The 14,936-nt window shown below is 47.2% G+C and overlaps 1 protein-coding gene across 1 annotated transcript; it reads right to left on the bottom strand.

The window, feature by feature from the left end:
• Positions 1-2,044: 2,044 nt before the first annotated feature.
• TAS1R2 (taste 1 receptor member 2) lies at positions 2,045-10,933 on the bottom strand. The gene is made up of 6 exons (XM_036743731.1): positions 10,758-10,933; positions 8,376-8,676; positions 7,281-8,051; positions 5,583-5,795; positions 4,797-4,917; positions 2,045-2,973 (listed from the first exon to the last, which is right to left on the bottom strand). The coding sequence occupies exons 1-6, from the start codon at positions 10,931-10,933 to the stop codon at positions 2,045-2,047; spliced, it is 2,511 nt and encodes an 836-aa protein (XP_036599626.1).
• Positions 10,934-14,936: the final 4,003 nt, after the last annotated feature.

The raw sequence follows: 14,936 nt of genomic DNA on the forward strand, positions 1-14,936 counted from the left end.
TGCCCTAAGCCTCTGAGGAAAAAAAAAAAAGGAGAGGAAATTCATTTCTATAATAGCAAGTGAGACTCAGGCTAGACTTGAGAAGTAACTTCTTGTCTTTCAATTCTACATTTAAATGAACTACCAGGAGAGAAATTCCCTTCTAACCCTAACACTTGGTTAAAATAATTAGCTCATTTTAAGCATAGGGAGCAATATAATGGCTCCTAAGGTCCACTTAATCCTCACCAGTTTGCTTTTGGGGAGTTTATTTTCGATGAAAAAAAAAAATCTGAGTTTAGCAGCAACTGCTCCGAGCCACCAGTTAGGAAAATTCCTGTTACCTAGGCTAGAAGTTGGGTCTTTTATCTATATCTATCTTTATTTATCCCCTGACTTCTTAATGGTTGAGATAAAATTCAGTTTACTTGAAATGTATAAATAATGAAATAGCAAATAATATTATAGTGTCTGCATATAAGCAGGAAGTTGGGAGCTTCATTGAAGAAAAAGCTGGCCTTTCCTTGGGACTTTCCTTAGCCTGGGTACCCTTCTCTGAGATAGTTCTTATCTCCTTGTTATCTCTCCTCTCTCTCACACCTCTGTCCCAGTTTTGCTCCATTTGCTCTAACCCCTCGAATCTAGGCTCTCAGAACCTCTTTTCCACCCTCTTATCCTCAAATAGTTTCTCCCTTTTATACAAATTGCTTATTTTTCTCACTGACTGACTTTGATTGATTCAAGGAAGTATACAGGCCCTATTCACATCCAGTGTGATTCAATCAAAACCCTAGTCAAGGCACCAACCCAAATGTGATGGTTTTGATCCTACTTTTACCCAAGGAGAGCTTGAACAACAGATTAAACAAAGGTCTATTTGACAAGCATTTATTACATGTCTTTTTCAAGATCAGCATGGTACAAGGCACTCTTTAGAGAGAAGAAGACAAGACCTCCACCCTCCAGAAGCTGGGGAGAGAAAACTACAGAAGAATGCCTCTACAGGCATCCCCATCTTTATAATATAACAAAAACAACAAGAGTTAGCATTTATAGAGCATTTTAAGGTTTACAAAGTACTTTACACCTATTATTACATTTGATCTTTTTTGACTACAGGTATGGGTGTGCTGGAATCTACTCCTACTGGCTTGAAAAAGCTTATTGTTAAATTTTCAATTAGACCATTTATACCACAGTGAGCTACAAACCAAGGTCTGAGTTACTGTTTTGTTGATTATCTAAATTTAAAGTGATAGCAAAAATGTTAATAACATAGAGTAAAATTTAAAAGGATGTCATGTATACTTTTTTTTTCAGGGAGACAGTTGTTAGACATTTACTAGCATACCCTTAACTACAGTACACAACTGGAAGCCTTTCTGAAAAACAGAAGTGGAATATTCCCCACTTTTAAATGTGGAAGTTGGGTTAGTTGGTCTGTAAGGTCCCTTTTAGCTTTTGATCCTATAAGACCCATGACTAGATCACTTAAAGGGCCTCACAAATTTGGTTACATATAAGCTTGTCACTGCCCATCATCACCACCAGTTGGAAGCTGAGCATCATTCAAGTAAAAAGCTGACTCGTGTTTTGGAGCCCAAAGAGGCCCAGTATCATTGGGCTTCAGAGTTCATCTAGGCCAACCCCGATGAGAACAGTAATCCTCTCCATGACATCCACAATAACCACAGACCATGGATAACCATGGAATCTTCCCTATGACATCCATGGTCAACCAGTTTCCCCTTGAAGATCTCCAGTGATAGGGAACTCACTAGCACCAGAATCAGCCTATACTTGGATTATTCCCCCAAGACTAATTAGAGAAAAGGGAGCATCAGTGTTTTTTGAGCCAGCAGAAGAGGACCAATTCTGATGAAATTTGAATAGAGAGAGTCAAAGGAAGGTGAAAAATCAAATCATTACTGTCCATCAAGGAAAACTTCCTGGAGGACATAAGCCTTGATCAGTCTTGTATCCTTCAGCTCTTCCAACCTATTCATATGTTAAGGGATTTCCTAATTCCTTTCCTCATGTCTCCTCCTTGCCCACCCAACCTAGACTAATCCTTCCTCATGGTATAGCCCTGGATCACATTGTTGAAATAGGTCAATGTGTTACGCTCAGGGTGGAAAAGAATCATGTAACACTTGGGGCCAAAATACCCCATGCTGATGCCAAGCAAGTTGATCACTGTGATGGACATGTCAAAGATGTTGACCAGGACCCCCTGGTAGACTGACATGAAAGTGCAGAGGAAGACAGAAGATACGAAGTAAAAGGTCATGCTGAGCGTGATGAATTTGGCTTCATTGTAATTAGTGGGCAGCTCCTTGCCCATGTAGGAAAAACTGAAGCCGAAGATGGAGAGGATGAGTTCCAAGCTAGTGTTGAGCAACAAGGCTTTGGTATAGTTGGCATTGCAGTTAAGAATCATTATCCTGGCGTCGTCAGGGTCGAATCGGATGGTGAGGTTGGTGGGTGCGACCATAATATTGGCAGTCACAATGACCACCTTGATCAAAGTGATCAGCACCACAAAGACATAAGGGCCATTGTACTTGACCCAGTAACTATAGGCACGAGGCAGCCGACGTGCCATCTTGAAGATGCAGACGATCTGGAAGGATCGGACGGTGATGCAGGCAATGCAGACCGTAAAGCATAGGGTGAAGAGGGTCTGGCGGCAGAGGCAGGAGAAGACAGTGGGCCGCCCTATGTATACAGGCACCGAGGCATAGGCCACCAGCAGGGGCGTCAGCATAAGGAAGCACATCTGTCCCCCTGCAGAACGCACCATGGGTGTCTGGAAGTGTACCCAGAAGATGATGAAGATGGCCAGGGTACTGAGGAAACCTAGGCTGGCAAAGATGGCAACGATGATGGTGGCTGGCTCCTGCCACTCCAGGAACCGCAGGCGCCTCTTGAAACATTGGATATCCCCTTCCTTGGACCATTCATATTCTGGGCAGGACTGGCATTCAAAGTCATCTGCAATGAGCCATTACGAAGGGTGAGGGGTAGAATAAGGAACTGCCCTATCCACAAAGACTGCCAACCCCCCTGCGCATCAGGATGGGCAGTGCCTGAGAGATCAGGTCCTTAATCCGGGCCCTCATCACCTCACATACTTGGGTCAATGCCATAGCCTTTCACCTGGTACCCACACTGTTGCTTCTGTCCCTCAAATTCCTCTCGATGTGATCATCTTTATAAAACTGTCTTCATCACATCACTTTTCTGCTCAAGATCCTGTGATGGCTCCCTATTACTTTAGGTCCAAACTCTTCTACCTAGTATCCAAGGCCCTCTACAGCCAACCTACCTGCCTAACCCTCCTTCCTCTCTCCCTAGCATCTACCCTCCTGACCTGCACACGCATGCATGCATGCACACACACACACACACACACACACACACACACACACACACACCTCACTACCTTTACTCATGTTGCTGGTTTCATTACCCATGTCTTTTTCTTTTCCATCCTTCAGGGCCAACCTTACATTCTACCTCCTCTGGGAAGACTTCCTCGACTCTCTAAAGCCTGCAGTCAGCTCCTCTTTCTGTAATTTCCCGAAGGACTCACTGTCTACACTGACCTTGCGTGATTGTAAACACAACCCTTGCTTGGGAGACAGCATGGTATAAAGCAGAAAGAAGACTGAACTTGGCATCATGAGAACTGGGCTCATTTCCTCTGGCGTTTACTCACCGTGGGTCCTTATGACCTCTCTGGGACTCAGCTTCCTCATCTGCAAAATGCACCTACCTGATAATACATGCTCTACTTACTTCATAGAGCAGTTGCGAGGAAAGTATCATGGAAACCTTAGAGGGCTGTAGGAAGGGGAAGCTATCATTCTTCGTGATCAATGGTTGTTTATTCTTTGGGTCTCAGTGCTTTCCCATGAAAAATGAGGATGGTCCCTGCCTGTTGACATCCTATTTCATCTAGTTATGGTAAGGATCTCACAAGCTCATGGATAGGAAGGGATTGGAATATCAATAAATGATAAGCTTTTTAAAATTATTATAGCATGATCTCTTCCTCTGTATGATGGGTACGATGACACTTGCATCCTCCTATCTCACAGGGTTGTGATGCAAAAAGCACCTAGGAAACTGAGAAAGCGTTAGGCGAATGTGATCATTGAATGACCAGAAGGAGTCTGGACAAATTCCCATTGCCTTCTGGGTTAACATCAGCCTCACGAGACCCATCATTTTAGAGATGGTAAAGCTGAAGCAAGAAAAGGAGGGGCAGAGCAGGGGGGAAATCACTTCTCTAGGCACACCAAGAAGTAATGGGGGCCTGGAAATTGCCCTGGTGATACCAGGGTCCTATGGCCTCTGATGTGCTACCAGGAGGTCTTGCCTAGCTCTGCGGCTTTCTCTCCCATCGAAGCTCTCAAATAGGAAAGTGCGGCAAATGCCAGCCCCCACCCCAGCCCCCAAAGGCTCTCCCAGCCTTCCAAAGCTGTCTCTAGGCAGCTTCAGAGGGAGCGAGAGGCTGCTGCTTTCATTCATGCTATTAGGAGTCTTCTTGTTCCTGTAGTCCAATTCACCTGTGTGCGAAGATAGCTTCGCGCCTCATCCCATGCCCTGGTGGATCTCTGCACCCTCCAACCAAAACAGGGATTGGCCAGCTGAGAGCTCCCTCCCCAGACTGGGGAGGCCAGCCCTACGGGCTCTTCTGGTGGGGTGGGAGGGGGGATCAGCGGACTGAGGTCCTGAGCTGCTGTTACCCTGCCCTATGGCCTGGCCATCTGGAAGCCGACGCCTCTGGGTCGGTGCCACGGGCGTCCTACCTGACTGATTGAGGTAGGTCCCAGCTGAGCAGTTGATACACTCAAAGCAGCAGATGTGTAACCCCACTGACTTCTTCCTCTGACCCAGCTGACAATTCTTGGAGCAGACGGAGGAGGGAACCTGAAGGGAGGAGAGCGGGTTGTTTCTGAGCTGCTCCGTTACCAGCCTAGATCCTTCCCCTCCAAGGCCACCTATACCAGCTGAGCTGAAGCCTTCATCACCAGGACTAGTGTGAGGGTCTTCTAACTCATTTCTTTGCCCCCTTCTCCAACCCATCCTTCACATGTCTAGAAAAATAATCATTCCATTCTATACCTCTGACCATGTCTCTGCCTGGCTCAAAAACTGTCTATAGCTCTCTGATGCCTAAAATACCCCTTGGTCTACTGAGCACCCACACGAGCTCTTTGCTAGCCTTTATCTAATACTATACCTTGTCATGAGCTCTACATTTCAACCAAACTGGACCATTAGCTTTTTCCCAACCTCTGCCTGTCCTCCTCTGCCTCTGTGCATTTCTCTCTCCTCCCCCACGCCTCTGTCACTCAATTTCCTTGTCTCTGAAGGCACCGCTGCTTCCCCATAGATTCTTCCATTTAGAATTTACAATGAGACCTGGGTAAATTCTTTCACCTCTGTGTTTTCTCCAGGTCCCTGGGCACTGCCACCCCTATACCGTCCAGTCCCTGCCAGAGCTGACAACGTTGTTGTTCCAAGAGATGTTGGTAGCCACCCCCACACCATCCAGCTCCGCCCCCCCCCCCCCCCCACCGCCCCGAGCTGACCATGTTGTTGGGTGTGTTCCAAGAGATGTTAGTAGCTATTTTCTGCAACTGGCGTCGATCTGGCTTGTAGAAGGCGATGCTCTCGAAGGGGTTGCGACCCTCTTCCCATTGCCACTGAATGATCTCTAAGCCTAAGGGTGGATCCCCATGCTTGGTAAAGAAGATTCTCTGGCCCAATAGGGTGAAGTTCACCTTCCGAATTTCCTGGAGCAACTAGGTCGGGGAAAAGGCAAGAGCGAGGATGGGGCTCACTGGCCCCCGAGGAAGGATGCCCCACTTATCCTTCTCGTCCCAGGGTCTGGATCAGTCAGTCAGTCAAAAAGCGTTTATTAAGTACTTACTTAAGTACTTACACACAATGAAAGGCAAAAACAACTGCCCCCAAGGAGCTCATGGTGTAATGGGGCGCGCGCGCACACACACACGGTACAAACGAGAGAGGCAGTATATGACAGTAGGAAGGATGTGGGGTTGAGAGTCAGAGGACCTGGGCTTCGGGTGTTTGATAAGGACAGAAGGGAAGGGACGCCATGGCCCTGCGGAGTTGCAGGAAGGCGGCTTTAGGTCCAACAGCAAGGAAAACTTCCTGCCTGTATGAGGGCACCAGAATGACCCGCAAGGACGGAATGGACACGTGCATTCCCTTCTCATGCCCTCAGTTTCTCCCACATGCGGGTCAGCCCTTGTTACCCTTCACCCACTGGACTATGGCTTGCCAACCTTCCTTCTCTTCTTACTGGAACCCATTCCCCACACTGCTGCCAAACCAATATTCCAAAAATACAAATCTCCACCGTACTAAAAGCCATCTCCAATTGCATCTAATTTCCTTGGCTTGGCATTGAAGGCCCTCCACAATCTGGCCCACCTACCTTCCCAGGCTTATTTGGATTACTCTCCTTACCTACCCTCCAGTCCATTCAAGCCAGCCTGACAGAGGCCCCCTGAGTGTGGCCACCCACCTCCTGATTTCCTGTCTTTGCGCACATGGAGCTCCATGTCTGGCATGCATTTCCTTCTGACCTCTGTCTCATTCCCAGCTTCCTTCAAAATTCAGACTCAGGGGGGCCCTTCCTGTATGAGACCTTTCCTGATTCCCTCCATCATTAGCGCTCCCTCCCTCTTGGAATTTTTTGTGTTGTCTTTCTGTCATTTTTCAGTTCTGTCTGACTCTCATGACCCCATTTGGAGTTTTCTTGGTAGAGACACTGCAGTGGTTGCCATTTCCTTCTCCAGCTCATTTTACAGATGAGGAAACTGAGGCAAACAGGGTGAACTGACTTGCCCAGGGTCACACAGCTAGTGAGTGTCTGAATCAGGATTCAAATTCGGATTTTTCTGACCTCAAATCCAACATTCCACTTTTCTTGATCTTAGCCTGTGGGTTAGACTTGTTGCTACCAGAAATAATAGCTAAAATTTATTCAACACTTTGAGGTTGGCAGAATACTTTACCTATATCACCTCATAGGATCCTCACAGCAGCTATGTAAGATAAGTAAGATAAGATTAAGCAACTTGCCCAGGGTCACAGAACTAGAGACCCTGGTATCTGAGGCAAGATTTGAACTCAGGTCTTCCTTTCTCCAAGTCCAGCGCTCTATCAGTTGGGTAACCCTATAGGATAAACCCCTTGCTGCCCCAAAGTCAGCTGATGGTGGGCCAGTCTCCCACCTCCCCAGCCCAAGCCAGGCTCACCTTCCAAGGATACACCACATCCTTGGAGCAGCCGGTACGATTGCAGCCAAGCAGGCGGTGCAGGGCATGGGCCACAGTGTAGACGGCCGAGTAGACATTGTAGGCCACGCGATCCCCGGACAGGGTGAGGATGGTACTGTAGGACTTGGTGGTGTTCAGGCAGCTGTCACATTCCTGGTTGCAGGTGGGCTCTGAGGTGTTCTTGTTCACCAGGGGCCTCTGGATGTGAGTCCTGATCCTGAAGTCGCTGAAGCCAGGGATGGGGATGCTCTGGGTGGTGATGCCCAGAAAGGTGCCTGCTTGCTGGATACGGGAGATGCTGTGGATGACAGGGTCGATGGACCAGGACTCCGAGGCAATCCACACGGTGCCCGTGAGGTTCTGACAGATGACCTCCTCAAAGAAGTCGAAGAGGGCCAGGTCCAGGGACATCACAGCCACCACTTTGGCTGTACTTTTCTTGATCTTATCCACTATGACCTCTATTCTTTTCTTCTCCTGGGGCATTATGGTCCGGTTGCCTGTTGGGACAGGGAGGGATTCCTGAAAGGCAATACAGATATCCCGTCCCTCCAGCTTCTCGTTGAACAGTTGGCTGTTCTCCCGGCCGTAGTCATCGCTGCTCGCGATGACAATGACCCAGTTCCAGCTGAAGTAGTTTATGAGCTGAATCATGGCCTCGACCTGATGCTCTCCGCTGGAGATGGTGCGGAATAAAGCTGGGAACCGACTAGTGTCCCGAAAGTCATCACTGATGGCGCTGTAGCTGATCTGGTAGGGGTAGAGAAGAGCCGCTGTCATCATCACTGGTATTAGTAGTAAAAGCAACAGGGACACATGGGACTTAGGAGGAAACATGGCGGCTGCCCAGTCCAACCCTCCCATTTTACAGAGAAAGAAATAGAGACCAGGAGATGTTAAGTAACTGAGGAAGAAAACCTAGATGGTTCAACCCACTTCAACCCTCTGATTTGACAGAAAAGGAGACTGAGGCTCAGAAAGGTTAATCTAGAACCAACAAGGGTCTGAGGCTGGATTTGAAGTCAGGTCTTCCTGAGTCCAGGTCCAATGCACCAGGTAGGAAGAATGACTCACCTGTGGAAGGAGGAAGAGGGAAAGGAGGTTGCTGACAGTGGTGACAGATTCGGAGGTGTCAGGGCCAATGACAGCTACCACACGGGGCTCATAGCTGCTGTAGTCTTGCTGGATGGGTAGATTGAAGTTCTCCTTGGCCAGGAAGTAGAGGATCGGCTGGATATTGTTGGTGACATAACACACATCCACTATCTCGTAGCCCAGCAACAACCCTGGCAGCAGGCTGCTGTCATTGTTAATCTCCTCCACGGCAAAGCGCATAGCTTGCATCAGATTGTAGCCCAGCACCTTCACATCATAGCTGAGGGAAGGTGCACCAAGGAAGGGGCAGGGAGACAGAGAGACAGACACAGAGAGAGGGACAGAGAGAAACAGAAGGAGAGGGGGAAGAGAGGGAGACAGACAGAGGGACAAAGGGGGGAGGGAGGGATAGTAAGGGGAGATGGATCAACCCCACTCTTACTTTCTGTCGTAAAACTAATATCCCACCCACAGCACCAGCTGCTCTGGGGAATTCTGGCGTCTTTATCAAATCATACTCACCACTAAGATCCCCATCCTTATCTTCTTTATCCCCATCCCCATCCTCACCTCCACCATCCCCATCCTATCCCTTTCCCCACTTCCACATCGCACTGAATTCCACTTTTCCTTTCACCATCACCCCCATCCCCATCCTCACTTCCACCATCCCCATCCTATCCCTTTCCCCACTTCCACATCGCACTGAATTCCACTTTTCCTTTCACCATCACCCCCATCCCCATCCTCACTTCCACCATCCCCATCCTATCCCTTTCCCCACTTCCACATCTCACTGAATTCCACTTTTCCTTTCACCATCACCCCCATCCCCATCCTCACCTCCACCATCCCCATCCTATCCCTTTCCCCACTTCCACATCGCACTGAATTCCACTTTTCCTTTCACCATCACCCCCATCCCCATCCTCACCTCCACCATCCCCATCCTATCCCTTTCCCCACTTCCACATCACACTGAATTCCACTTTTCCTTTCACCATCATCCCCATCCCCATCCTCACTTCCACCATCCCCATCCTCACCTCCACCATCCCCATCCTATCCCTTTCCCCACTTCCGCATCGCACTGAATTCCACTTTTCCTTTCACCATCACCCCCATCCCCATCCTCACTTCCACCATCCCCATCCTCACCTCCACCATCCCCATCCTCACTTCCACCATTCCCATCCTATCCCTTTCCCCACTTCCGCATGGCACTGAATTCCACTTTTCCTTTCACCATCATCCCCATCCCCATCCTCACTTCCACCATTCCCATCCTATCCCTTTCCCCACTTCCACATCGCACTGAATTCCACTTTTCCTTTCACCATCATCCCCATCCCCATCCTCACTTCCACCATCCCCATCCTATCCCTTTCCCCACTTCCACATCGCACTGAATTCCACTTTTCCTTTCACCATCACCCCCATCCCCATCCTCACTTCCACCATCCCCATCCTCACCTCCACCAGCCCCATCCTCACTTCCACCATTCCCATCCTATCCCTTTCCCCACTTCCGCATGGCACTGAATTCCACTTTTCCTTTCACCATCATCCCCATCCCCATCCTCACTTCCACCATTCCCATCCTATCCCTTTCCCCACTTCCGCATCGCACTGAATTCCACTTTTCCTTTCACCATCACCCCCATCCCCATCCTCACTTCCACCATCCCCATCCTCACCTCCACCATCCCCATCCTCACTTCCACCATTCCCATCCTATCCCTTTCCCCACTTCCACATCGCACTGAATTCCACTTTTCCTTTCACCATCATCCCCATCCCCATCCTCACTTCCACCATCCCCATCCTCATCTCCACCATCCCCATCCTCACCTCCACCATCCCCATCCTCACCTCCACCATCCCCATCCTATCCCTTTCCCTACTTCCACATCGCACTGAATTCCACTTTTCCTTTCACCATCACCCCCATCCCCATCCTCACCTCCACCATCCCCATCCTATCCCTTTCCCCACTTCCGCATCGCACTGAATTCCACTTTTCCTTTCACCATCACCCCCATCCCCATCCTCTCTTTCACAATGCCCATTTTCACCATCCTCACTCTCCCCACTTCAGGCCCTACTTTTCCCCATTTCATCACCCTCAATGCTGTAATGATCCTCACTTTCACTACTCCCCATCACAATTCTACCACCACTATCCCTATTATTACCATCACCACCATTGCCACTTTCACCACAGTCACTCCCCATCACCAGGACTCCCCAAATGAATACTCTCCACCAGCCTCATTCCCATCACCCCTCTTCTGATGCTCCCAATGGCCATCCCCACCACTGTCATCTTCAATTCTATCTGTCTCCCCATTATGAACTTACTCTTTGCACTGGGGCACCTGCAGGTAATTGAGATGAGCTGTGCCCCTGACATTGGCATGGAGGGTGAACAATCCCCCCAGGAGGTAATCCCCAGCCAGATGGAAATCAGAATTCTGCTGGACCTCCACTGGCACCAACAGCAGGAGCAGGAGCATCCAGGAGAAAATGGTCCCCATGGTTCTGTCCTGTTGTTCCTTGCCACCTTCTGCACCTGAAGGAGTCCAGGTGCCTCTGACTGGGATCTGCCCCATCCTCTCTTTATTTGTACAGCCTCTAAGAAGCCCATTTACATAGAGTCATGGAGAAAAGAGAATAAGCGGGTGGGACCTGGATAAGAAATGGGAGCTAGTCTGAGATGGGGAATTGGGGAATCTCCCAAGACCTGGAGTCATGGATTTGATTGTGCTGAGGACTAGCTGTCAGTGCCAGAGAGAGAGGGGAAATATAGTCTTGGTTTTGCACGTGTGTGTGTGTGTGTGTGTGTGTGTGTGTGTGTGTGTATTTCTGGGAGAGGTGAAGGACACAATAGAATGAATTGTGACTGGGCTCTGTTTGAATGTCTGAGATAGGAGGGACCTTAGAATACAGATTGTCAGAGGTAGGAGGGTCCTTAGAATGGAGAATGTCAGAATTAGGACAGTCCTTGGCACACAGAATGTCAGAGCTTAGTGGGCCATTGGAGCACAGAATGTCAGAGCTGGCAGGGCCCTTAGAACAAAGAATTTCAGAAGTGAGAGGATTATAGAACTTAGAGTGTCAGGACTGGAAGGGCCCTTAGAACAGAAGCAGTAATAGCTAGCTAGGGTCTTAGCCCAACTTCCTCATTGACAGAAGAAGACACTAAAGCTTGGGGATGGCAGGTGATTTTCCCAAGGTTTCCAGACTCAGCCTACTTGTCTTGGGAAAGAATGTCCTCACTGAGAATGGAATTGTACACCTTCAGATTCTAAGTCTCCCCTGAATGAGCCCCAGTTACAAAAGAAAGCAGTTTGGAAATAGCCAAAGGGGAGATTTTAACTTCTCTTTTCCTCCTGCCTATTAAAGCATAAAGCTCCCTGAAAAGGGACACAGACACTGATCTAACCATTCTGGAGAGCAATTTGGAACTATGCCCAAAGAGCTATAAAACTGCATACCCTTTGATCCAGCAATACCCCTACAACGTCTATATCTCAAAGACCTCCAAAAAGGGGAAAGGACCTATTTGTATAAAAAAGTTCATAGGAGGGAAGTTCATTAGGAGGGAAGCAGAAAATTGGGAGAAAATCTTTGCAACTAGTATCTCTGATAAAGGCCTCATTTCTAAAATATACAGGGAACTGAGCCAAATATATAGGAATACAAGCCATTCCCCAATTGAGAAATGGTCAAAGGATATGAACAGGCAGTTTTCAGAGGAAGAAATTAAAGCTATCTATAGGCATATGAAAAAATGCTCTGGATCACTACTGATTAGAGAAATGCAAATCAAAACAACTCTTAGATACCACATCTCTCCTGTCAGATTGGCTAAAATGACAAAACAGGAAAATGATAAATGCTGGAAAGGATGTGGGGAAATTGGAACATTGTTGCATTGCTGGTGGAGTTGTGAGCTGATCCAGCCATTTTGGAGAGCAGTTTGGAACTATGTCCAAAGGGCTATAGATATGTTCATACCCTTCGACCCAGCAATACCACTTCTAGGGTTATATCCCAAAGAAATCACACAAGCGGGAGAAGGACCCATATGTACAAAAATATTTATAGCAGCTCTTTTTGTGGTAGCCAAGAATTGGAAATCAAAGGGGTGCCCATCAATTGAGGAATGGCTGAACAAGCTGTGGTATATGAAGGTGATGGAATACTATTGTGCCATAAGAAATGGGGATGATGCAGACTTCGTAACAACCTGGAAAAACCTACACAACATAATGCTGAGTGAGCGGAGCAGAGCCAGGAGAACGTTGTGCACAGCCACAGATATATGGATTCTGTAAGGACCAACCCTGACATACTGTGCTCTTCTCAGCAACCTAAGGGGCAAGGACAACTCCAGGGGACTCACGATGGAGAATGCTATCTTCATCCAGAGAAAGAACTGTGAAGTTTGAATACAGATCGAGGCGCACTACATGCTCGCCTTTTTTTGCTTCTCTTTTGTTTTTGTTTTTGGGTTGTTTTGGGTTTTTTTTTGGTTCTGTTTCTTCTTTCTCATGATTCATTCCATTGGTCAAAATTCTTCTCCACAACTTGACTAGTGCATAAATTAATTCAATGCGAAGTTATACATGACAGTTATATGAGATTCAATGCCGTCTTGGGGAGGGAGGGGAGAAAATCTGGAACTCAAAACTATGTAGAACCATGTGTGGTAAACTAAAAATAAATAAATAAATTTAAAAATTTAAAAAAAAAAAGTTCATAGCACCTCTTTGTGTGGTGGCCAAGAATTGGAAACTGAGGGGATGCCCATCAACTGGGGAGTGGCTGAACAAGTTGTGGTATATGAATGTAATGGAATGTTATTGTGCTATAAGAAATGATGAGCAGGATGCTCTCAGAAAAACCTGGAAAGACTTACATGAACTGATGCAGAGTGAAGTGAGCAGAACCAGGAGAATGTTGTACAAAGTCTCAGCAATATTGTTCAATGAAGAACTTATGAATGACTCAGCTACTCTCAGCAATACAATGATCCAAGACAATCCCAAAGGACTAATGATGAAACATACTATCTGCTTCCAGAGAAAGAAATGATATTGATTGAATATAGACTGAAGCATGCTATTTTTCACTTTCTTTCTTTCTTTTTTTCTTTTATTCGAGTCTTCTTATAAAAAAGGACTAATACAGAAATGTTTTATATAATTGCACATGTATAAACTTACCATCTGGGGGGAGGAGGAGGAAGGAATAGAATTTGGAACTCAAAACTTTAAATAAAAATGTTTTTAAAAGTTGGGGGAAAAAAGAAAGGAAGGAAGCAAGAAAGGAAGAAAGAAAGGAAGGAAGGAAGCAAGAAAGGAAGAAAGAAAGAAAGAAAGAAAGAAAGAAAGAAAGAAAGAAAGAAAGAAAGAAAGAAAGAAAGAAAGGAAGGAAGGAAGGAAGGAAGGAAGATACAAGGCCCATGTCCTAGCTGTCTGTACATCCCCAGCACCCAGAAGAAGTCCTGCTAGGAACCCAAGAAGTGTTTGTTCACTGGAATTGAGATCTCTGAGTTGGTCACCCTGTGATGTCAGCATTTCAAAATGCCTGCTTGATTGTCTTCAAACCCTGATTACCTTAATCCAGCCTCCCACAACTTCCTCTCCAACCTCAAAAACCCCCGAGGAAGAACGTGGGGCTGGTATGGGAGGGGGTGGGGTTCGAGGTGGGGCAGTGACTTTGCTAAGAGGTGATTGCAGCTCTCTGTCCCACTGATCATGTAACAGGAGGTGTCATGATTATCCTTTTGGGTGGGGCTGGGGTCTGCTGCCCCAGTTAGAATGAAAGTTTCTGGAGGTCAGGAACCACAGGATCACAGATATGAAGCTGGCTGAGACCTGAGAAGTCACTCTCTTCATATCACAGACTCAGGCAACATGACAATGTCACTTAGCTAGTAAGTGGCCTCCGAAGTCTGTTTCGACCCTGCATCTACGACCCTAAAGTGCAACGTAGGATTTCAAACCCAGCCCTTCAGGGAGCTACTGTCAATTCTAAAAGAAAATTTCTAAAAGAAAAACCTTAGAATTTAAAAAGCCTTGAAAGCCTTAGAGTTTAAAGCCTTAGAAAAACCCAGCTTCCTCCTTGTAATAAACAAGACTTGCCACAAGATGGCGCCCATAACGCCAGCCTGGGCACAATGGCCCAACACAGACTCATAGCCACGGCAGAGATGGAAGGGATCTTTAGAAATCTTTTGAGTCCAATGGCCTCATTTTACAGATGGGTAAACTGAGGCCCAGCAAGGAGAAGTGAATTGCCCAAGGCCACACAGGTGAACTGGGTCTCAAACCCTTCCAAGAAGGCAAAAGGCTTGTCAGTGCTGAACCTTAGAACATAGGGTGCTAAAATTTTAGAAATCAGCACAGTTTTCAGTTTTACAGATAATAAGTGTTAATTGGTTTAGGTGCTATGAGACTTTAGGGAAAGGGAGAGATTCCTGCATCCTGGGATGATCAGGGAAGGTTTCCTGTAGTAGGAAGGACCAAAGTT

The sequence above is a fragment of the Trichosurus vulpecula genome, chromosome 2, assembly GCF_011100635.1.
Source record: "Trichosurus vulpecula isolate mTriVul1 chromosome 2, mTriVul1.pri, whole genome shotgun sequence".
Classification (NCBI taxonomy): domain Eukaryota; kingdom Metazoa; phylum Chordata; class Mammalia; order Diprotodontia; family Phalangeridae; genus Trichosurus; species Trichosurus vulpecula.

Coding starts and splice junctions, on each gene's coding strand:
- TAS1R2 (XM_036743731.1), bottom strand. CDS start 10,933: ATGGGGACCATTTTCTCCTGGATGCTCCTGCTCCTGCTGTTGGTGCCA. Junction 5,796..7,280: donor ATGTGGTGTATCCTTGGAAG/GTGAGCCTGGCT, acceptor TCCCCGACCTAG/TTGCTCCAGGAAATTCGGAA. Junction 4,918..5,582: donor GGAACACACCCAACAACATG/GTCAGCTCGGGG, acceptor TCCTCCCTTCAG/GTTCCCTCCTCCGTCTGCTC.